Below are 9487 nucleotides of genomic sequence, written 5' to 3'. Positions count from 1 at the left end.
GCTGAAGAAGTACAGGGCTCTGACTAGGAGTTGATGAATTCTGGGCTGCCTGAAGAGGCGAGATGTGAGCTGGTTGGTCTACTAATGCAACTGTGGAACAGGGCTGCTTCTGTGCCTCCATTTCAAAGGTTTTATGCTATTCTGCATATGTTCAGTTACCTGCCAGAAAAAAAAAACCATAAATACTTACACTGAATTATTAAAAAGCCTTGCTTTTATTCAGCTATGACATCATATAAATCAAACATCTTCTGGACTAATCAATTCAAGTGTCAAAAATCATATCATTTTTAACATCTGTCATCCCTAAGGAATATCAAAACCTTTTATGCAAAAGCTTATTTAGAAAGGAACCACTTTTTTCACCGCTGAAATGGAGTCATCTCTCATTTGTTAGAAGGAGGCTAATACAACACAGCAGCATTACACAAAAGTTGATTATAGACCAAGTAGGCTACGAAAGATTTCCCTTAAAAGTAACTAGGAAGTGTGACTAGATATTAAAAATCTTATATTCTTTACACCAACATCAAAACACTTTAGTAATATTGGAAATGATATGGAGCAGTGTACACTTCTGTATTACGTAGCATTACTTTTAATTAGTTTGATATCTTTTTGTTACCCAAGTTAGTCTGGACGGGCAGTTGTCAGCAGATCAGTTTCATATACATCCAAGTTTCTGCCAGAATTAACCAGAGCTTATATACATATAAAGAAAATAGAGCGCAGGCTTTAGGAAGCCTTAAGAGAGGTATTATAGCTTATTATTGGAGTACCACATTGGGAATCACACTTGTTCACTTGTGCTATAACAGGTATTGCTCACAAACCTCACATGGGAGCTATGACAATTTACAAAAATGTTGTAAAGGCTTTGAGATTTTCCAGAAGGAAGGTGCTATAGAAGTGCCAATTAATTTTGCATGTTGTTGTCCATGCAGTATAAAAATTAGTGTTAATTTACTGAGACCCTGCATATGCCAGGTATTGTTTGCTCTATCTTTTTATGTAGTTTGGAACCCACAGCATTTAGAAAGAACGTCAGTAGAATTTTGTGTGATATTTTAAGAAGAGTGGGACATGAGACCAGCTCCCTGGCTACACCCCTACAGTTTTGGGAAAGTTCAAATCCAACATCAGTCATTTAGGTCTGTCTCTAATCGTATCACATCTTAGATTCTAATCTAAACATTTCTAAAAGGAAGTTTAGTGTCCAGATCTTTTCTACAGTACAAAGCAATACAAAGCAATGAATGAATTATAGTTTAATCAGCACCTGCTAATTTTAAGTACAGCTGGTGCAGACTTAGGAAATGTGATCAGTAATTGCAGACTTGCTTCTGCTAATATTGAATATTAGATGTGGCCACACACAATGCATGGATGGCCTTGTTTAAGTGACCTGAGGCAGAACATGCTGCTGGAAGCTAATAAAAAAATGAAAATACAAAAACGAAATTAAACTGATGATTCAAAAGGTGCGTTTTGCTAACCATACTTACAAACATGTACAAGTTAGAAGACACATTAGATATGCTGTTGAATTGCAAAAAGGAGGCTAGCTTTACAAGGTTATCTCTGTGTATAGTGAAAGGATTTTCCTTATTGAATGTGTGCATGCGTGCGTGTGTGCATGTGTGTATACACACACGTGTGCGTGTGCACATACACACACACACACGCTAAAACACTACTGTACTAGCCAATTCAAAACTAACAATTATATTCTTTTTAACATCTGTCATCCTTAAGGAATATCAAAACCTTTTATACAAAAGTTCTTTTATGTAATACACATACATATTAGAAATTTTTTCTAATACATTTTGGTTTTCGCTCAAGCTTTGGGTCCCGGATCAGATAAATTTGCCCATTTTTGTGTTTTGTCTTCTTAAAAGCAAATTGCAGAGCAATAACAACAATTTTTAAATTATACATTAGGGGAGAATGAGAGGAATAATATGGGCACAAATCAACAAATAGTAGAAATGTTGCAGTGAGTATTCATTAATATTTTTATTCAACAGTGTTCACAATCCCTTTTGTCTTTATTAATATTAATTAGACCTTATTAGTACAAATAGTCATAAAAAGCATATTTTTAATTACATAGTTAACAGTAAAATCTGTAATGTGCATTGTATTGCTTTATCACCCTGATTGGGTGGTTTTAACTAGCTAACCATCATATAGCAAATATTTTTAGTTGGACTGTGCAATCTAACATTTGAATGTTTATAACCAATGCAGCATGTATTGTAGTTATTGAAAAACCTTGCAATAATTATTTTTGAAAGAAATCTGTGTACAATTTCAAGTAACAAATACATGAGAGAATTTTGAGATCTACTTGCAAACAGCAGTCGAATTGGCAACGCCTATTAAATTAGTTATGCTGTATTATTCATTTCTGTTGCAGTTGGAACAGCTGATAAAACAAAGCTTCAAAAGAGGCTCAGCGGCTGTGCTAACTGAGAAAGCTGGCAGAGGTCTTGCACAAGCTAGAATATCATATGGACAAATGGAAGAGCTGTTGAAGTAAACCTCTATGCTTGACTAGAAGGAGCATGAGATGAACTTGGACTCATGAAAGCTTGTTCCCTATATTTATATCTTATTCAGTTAGTCTATAAAGGTGCATATCCTTCAGGTGGAGTAGGTCATCATTAACAGAGGTGCTAGGGTTACTAAATTATGCTGTAAACTAGGAATAAGGATCAAGGTTCTAAATTAAAATAAATGCCCTGAATGACACTGGAAGTGTCTAAGAAAAACTGTTAATAACCTTTCTTGTATTATGATATAGAATTTGCAAAGAGCTGCAAATTAAGGACTAATGACTACCTTTATACAGCGCTGTGCAAAGGGTAGTGATCATGATCAACTAGGTCTCTCTAGTGAAACCCATCAAACAGATTGAGCTCATTTCCCTTTTGGTACAAGGGAAAATTAATTTAAATCAGCCCCTTGTCCCTGTCCTTTGCACCAGCTATAGCAGTTCTGCCACGGGCTGGCAAATTGAAGAACAGAGCCAGATATCCTCGTATTCTCTGACCTGCCCCAAGCCATTTGTTTATGAAGGAAGGAAAAGGGGTAGAAATGGAAGCCTCACAAAGCTTGCTCACTCCTGTGCTCATCCTGGAAGAGGGAGTTACTTCACTTTTCACTCCTGAGCAGTCTGACTCAAAGCAGATACATATCTAATAGTACACGTGACACATTTGAATCTAACTATAGTGTCTGGTTTCCTTTCTTTGGGGTATAAATAAAGATAAACTTTAAAATGAAGGGGCCAATGGAACTGCAAAATATCATGGGCCAAATTCTCAAAAAAGTTGCCTGATTGCTGCCTGTGAACACACAAGCAAGTCTCATGCACAATATGACTCATTATTTACATGTGAATAATATGGGTGATCACACAAGATAAATTAAATTAAGTGGTGAGAAAGTCCTGGGGCATTTTTTCCAGTGTGAGGTAGCAACAGCATGTACATTTTCATGGAGTACCAGGGGTTATGGTGTGCAAGAGGATTTCTAAAATTATTTTAAAAGCTAACAAATGTCTAAATTATTCTGTATCATTGAGTTATACATAGCACTAACTAAAGCATTTATAAGTGTGTTAGTTTTCCTTCTTTCTTGCCTTTTGCTTGTGTTGCTGCTTGTCTTTATCCAGATTAAAATTTGTGCAGGGATTTACCTACCTATATGGTGGCAGAGCTTTTAAAATAATGGAAACTTGATCATGACTTGGGTCTTTGGGCACTATCGTAATAGTAGTTTGCCAACATTACCAGTGATGGCACCTGATGCAATAGGCAACCATTGTGAAAATTAGTAATAGATATTTATATATATAAAATTGCTAATTGGTATATATGTAAAATTACTTATATATACATATATATATTAAATTAACAATTTATTTCCATTCTGGAAATGCAGCCACATGCCTGAAGTGACCCAGGCCAGAAGCCAGGGGGTACTGGAGTACATCCCTGCTCTGCTGGAACAGACAGCATGGGCCAAGGCTAGCCTGCCCACCCTGCGAGGGGTGGGTGTTGTCAGAAGTACAAAGCATCCTGGGATGCTGGGGGACTGTGAGTTGACTTGAATCTGGAGGGGATCTGGGACAGAAGTTCAATAAACCGGTTTAATTTAAATCATTTAAGTCTGATACTACATCTATCCACGTTTATCTTAAACCAATTTTAGCCATTTTGAAAGTAGTTTAAGTGCACTGAGCTTCTGTTATGTTACAAATTTGAACAAGTTTCTGATCATTTATACTGGTTTATGTGTAATTTCTGTCCCTAGCCCTAGACATAGGTAAGTGAAACAATAAAAACTGTAGTGAGCTACTGGAACCTGCTCTGAAATAGTCAGTGAGGAGTTTTCCCATTTGATCCTTTATGATGTAGCTGTGACAGCCTGATGAAAATATTTCCAACTTCTTTTGCCACCTTTGTTTCAGGTACATGCTGATGAATTATAATAAATAACTTATGCAACTCAGGGTTTTAAGTGACTTGACCTCTCACGACCAGTGCTATGTCTGTGTTAAAACCTGCTGCCAGGCATGAATTTCCCTTTTCTCATGTGACAAAGGTTTCTGTAAGGAGCCATCACTATGTGGTATGAAGTTGTATTATAAAAATGGCAACTAGAACATTTTACACAATTCTCTTGCAATTTGAAGTATTACAACAAAATTTATAACCATTTCCAAGCAAGATTTTGCCATTTGAAAAGAGTGCATCAGAAAGCACTCTCATTTCTGAAGTTTCAGAAGCAGTTAGGGCGTACTGAAAGATTTGAAAAAGATTCTTATTCTTACACAGCAATACTCAGTTACACTGCATAAGAGTAACAGATTAGCGTGCCAAATAATGATATAACTGGATATACAATCTATAGTAATTTTGTTACCTTTTTTTTTTAGCAATTTACCTATAATAATTTTATGGGTATATAGATGCTATGAAAATAAGAAACATAACAATACCTTTAAGACATATCCTGGATAGCTAATTGGAAGATTATTTTTTCAGAAACTTGTATGTAGGAGGTTGTCTTATTTACATGCAGAATTATGAAGATTTGTGTGTGCAATTATGGTAACACAGGGTAATTGCACACACAAATTAAACTTGCAGTTACATGCACTTCCCCCCCCCTAAAATGATACAAAATAATTACATAAATAAAAAGCTGAGAAACAGATACAGGCCTGAGCTGGACGTTTCAAAGAGGCTAGTTCAAAGACCAGGCATCACTGAAGTATAGGACACCTAATCAAGAACATACAGAACAGTTTGCAAAATAAAATATATCATATCTACGCATTTATTTCCAATAAGGGCTGAAATTAATAATTTTATTTCAAGCAGACCACAGATAACACATTTTAAAGCTGCTGCATTGTCATATAGCATGTTTTCTGTTTCAGGATCCAGTCTGAGTAAAAGGCTGGTCATAAAGCCAGCCAATACATCTACTGAGATTTGTGCCAGACAGATGTTTTTAATATGATGCTGTAGCTCCAGAGTACCAGAGCTTGCATGTAATTCAATATAAACTATTAAAGCTTGTGAGGTAAGAAGCAGTACAGTATGTTCTTGATCATAGCCTCAATTTTTTGCAACAATATAATGAAAAAAATGGGTATTTTTTAAAGCTAGCATTAATGATAGATTCCATGGTCAGAAAATAATTTTGGGAAAAGCTTTAAGTAATGCCGGACCTTTGAATTAAAGAGTACCACACAAACAGCTTAACTGATATATTCTATAGTTGTTAAGCAGCATTATTTCTAATCAGCTGTAATAGTTCTTTTTCTATAGAAAAGCTGATATTATCTTTCTAAGTGACATCTTGTGTTGCTTACATTTTAGTATGCTGAATAAGATCTTGCTTTTCATGTCTGTATGTTATTAAGATATTTCTACTGAAAAACCACAGTACTTTTTCACACAGGTTGTGCTGCTGCAACCATAGCTTCTCACGAACTCCTTCAAGTCCTAGGTTAATTTAGATTATCTTTCACTCATAAAGCAAATCTGTCTTTGTATACAGCATCCAATCCTGCCAGATCTTGGTTGCTCACAGCACTTGACATCAGAGGGCACTGAGGGGTCAGTATTTTTCAGCACAGATTAGGCCAAAGGGTTAAAACCTTGTCACTAAAATTAATCTTAAATAATTTTTCAGTCACTGGTTTGAACCTGTCAAAGTTTGGTCAAAGTGTGCATAGATCCTCAGTAAAGTCAGTGGAGTGGCTCCAGGCTGACAGCAATGTCGCATAGGTTGGATTCAGCTCATTCTGTTAGCGCAACTGATATAATAATCAGTTATCTTAATCATCTTTCTTTTAACATGTAGAAACATTATATAATAACAGGGCTGACTTTTTCCTGTGTAAATTGATTCTTTATTCTGCATATTTGATATTCATGGGTTTCTGAGCCCTATTATAAAGCCCCACTATAGACCTGAATTATATAGTCAGTGCATCTCTAATGTTGCATACAAATTGTGCTATATATTTACCATCATACTTTTTAAAATATTAACAGTCTCACATGCAACCTGTTTTCTGTGTTTCATTACATTTATCACATACCTTTGTGGAGAGGTGAGCAATCTTTAAGTAAGCACCATATCCAGTCCCCTGACTTGGTCTGTAGGTACAATGCATAGATAGGCGCAAAAAGATTTGTGTGCTTTATCACACTGCAGTTTTTCAGCATCCTACACATGCATAACATACTGTATTATGCTAGATATATCTGGATGATAAATGCCTTTTTAAAAGGCTTCCGGTGAGTTTTATTTGAAAGAAAATACTGCAGAGTACAGATGACTGAGCTACCTCTTTTTTAAATAAATTGAGAATTTTTTTAACTTACCGTACCTTTCTTGTAACTAAGCATTTCGGCAAAAGAAGTCTCATTTCTGTCAATACTTGATGCAAGCACAGAGAGAGAGAGAGAGAGAAAGAGAGAGAAACGGGGACAAAGACTTGAAACAGATCAGAAGTAGGAAGTAAATGATTTTTTGTACATTAGTGTCACAGTAACAACCTTCAGAAAACAGGAAGAGATAAAACAGGAAAACGAAGCAGTGTTTCAACCTTTTTTCTATTATTTATCATTATTCATCTAACAGCCCATAAACAGAATTAGTTGCCTTGAAATGTAGGTGTTTGATCTACTGTGTTACAAGTAACATTGTTCAGTGAAAGATATTAATGGGATATAATAGTAGGAGTTTGTTCTTGTATATGACTAAAGCTGGTTTGCTTAACCCTTTTTTTTAACACTGTTAGAAGTAGCTTTTAAAATTCTGCTAGAAATGCACAACAAATACTTTTTAGATACGAATCCTATATTTATCCATCGTGGGCTAGAACCCAGCCGTTCCTGGGAGTGCCCCACAGTTCAGAAGGAAGCGAGAACTGGAGTGGTATAGGGTACAAATACTTCAGTTGTGTTGGAAAAAAGGGGTTTAGGCTGAGAAAAGAGGTATCTGCACCTCCAGTCAACTGAGAGCTGACACAGAATCAGAGAAAACAAGGCAGAGCAGAATCAGTACAAGGCAACTGACTGGATGACTTGAGTAGCCCGGACCGTGCATTGTGAGTTCACTTGATCAGGAGTAATAAATCACCACGCCCTATTCACTGGTACATGAGAGCTTTCCAGTCACTGAGAGACCAGACAAGAAGGCCCTGAACCCTTTTAAAAACTTACTTTACTTCCAGTAAATGCTTCCCTCCTGCTTTTCCACAGACATGGCTGGCCTGGATTGTAACAGAACCAGTGTGGCTGTCCTGCATTTAGTGGGGGGCTGTGAAGAATCCCAGTAAGGCGTTCACTGCTATGTCCTACTGAGTCCGGATCCACATGAGTACATGGGAGATTTTTAGATACGCCAGGAAAGGAGCATCAACATAGCCAGATGGTACATATTAGAAGACGGCACTGTAGTATGTTACTGCTGTGTTTTTATGGATGGGTGCTTTACATTCAAAAGCTTGTCTATCTTGGACCAACTGTATAGTTGGGATAACAGATATCACCCAATAACTTCCCTGCCTCTAGCTGTTAGTTGAAACATCAATTCCATTGTTTGTGTAATTTTCTCTGCCTAACCCTTTGACTAAGTATGTCCTAACCAGGAACATGCAAGCTTCATTCTCCAAGATGTTGCAAAATTAGTCATTTCTTGGCTTGCAGAACTCCTCAGGGATGTCACGTCCTAAGAATGCATATTTTAAATGTGGTTATCATCACATGTGCTGCTTCGTTTGGTAAATGCAGAACTTCTGTAACCTGCTGCTATGAATATGAATGTGTGCCAGCTTGAGATATCTGCAGCTAATTTGTGCAGGGGTAAATTGGGAACTGGTGAAAACAGAACATTTCTTTTAGGGAACTTGTCCATGTTCTCTGCATGATTTTTGGAGGTCTTTTCAAATCACTGATTCATATTTTAAGTTAATACTAGAGCTGGAAGTGGGTTTTAGTTTTGGAAAGTTTTAATGATGTGGGGGGTGATTTTGTGGGGTTTTTGTTGGGGTTTTTTTTTTTTGCTTATTACAGTTTTGCTTGTTTGTTTTGTTTTAGACTGCACAAAAAAAGCAGAGGATGATTTGAATGCTGGCCCAGTTGGACCAAATCCTCCATTCTGAAATGGTGGGCATATAAGTAGTTCTGGGATTACCCCAACTCAAGTTATCTTCTTTCCTATTATTGTAGCTTTTATTCTTCTTTATTTTTATGCTGTTAAGAAAAAATGTTGTTACTATTCCTCAGCATTAAAATATAGGAGTTTTTTTACTTTTCTGGCATATTGGAATATTCCTGACAATATTTAATGTTAAATTATTGCATGCACTTAAAATGTAGTCAGCGATATTAGAAAACCACATGCCACTAAACTAGCAGTGACTCATGATTCTGGTTTACAGACCAGCTCTATCCATGTGTTTCAGAATAACTACAGTGCAGTTACTAATTCCATCTCCACTGGAGATACTTGCTGGATGGAATTGATCCCAATCCCATGTAAGTAAGATACACCTCTTAGGCTAAGTACAGACACTCAAAAAGTCCAAGGCTCAATCCATTCCATCTTCCCAGGTTAGTCTAAGCTACGTAGATGGAACTCATAAGCAAATGAACAGACATTCACTAGGGCTGTGTGAAGCTTCGGGTGGTGATTCAGTTCAGAGGAGATTTGGGCTGATTTAGTGGCCAAATCTCTGAATCTGAATCAAATCAGGGGACCAATGAAAAGGTCTGAATTGATTCAAAGCTCTCCGAATCTTTGGAAAAGAGTCAGAGAGCGGTGAGTGCAGTGAGTATGGGGCTTTTCTTGGGGTTATTTTTCTTAAAGAGCCAAAGCTGGCCCAGGCGGGGGGCTGGGGAAGTGAGGGGGGTCGGGGGGCTCATACAGAGCCTCCCATGCAGCGTGGGGC

The 9487-nt window shown here is 37.0% G+C and overlaps 1 protein-coding gene across 1 annotated transcript in view; it reads right to left on the bottom strand.

The window, feature by feature from the left end:
- ZNF831 (zinc finger protein 831) overlaps nucleotides 1–7013 on the bottom strand; it is a 40370-nt gene extending 33357 nt beyond the window's left edge. Inside the window, 2 exon segments of the mRNA XM_006024102.3 lie at nucleotides 2–159; nucleotides 6920–7013. Coding sequence (XP_006024164.2) covers nucleotides 2–121 — 120 coding nt within the window. The 5' untranslated portion in view covers nucleotides 122–159; nucleotides 6920–7013.
- Nucleotides 7014–9487: the final 2474 nt, after the last annotated feature.

This window comes from Alligator sinensis, unplaced genomic scaffold, assembly GCF_000455745.1.
Source record: "Alligator sinensis unplaced genomic scaffold, ASM45574v1 scaffold970_1, whole genome shotgun sequence".
In the NCBI taxonomy this organism is placed as follows: domain Eukaryota; kingdom Metazoa; phylum Chordata; order Crocodylia; family Alligatoridae; genus Alligator; species Alligator sinensis.
The sequence above is the reverse complement of the archived record's forward strand: the minus strand, read 5'-3'. Positions and strand labels throughout refer to the sequence as shown.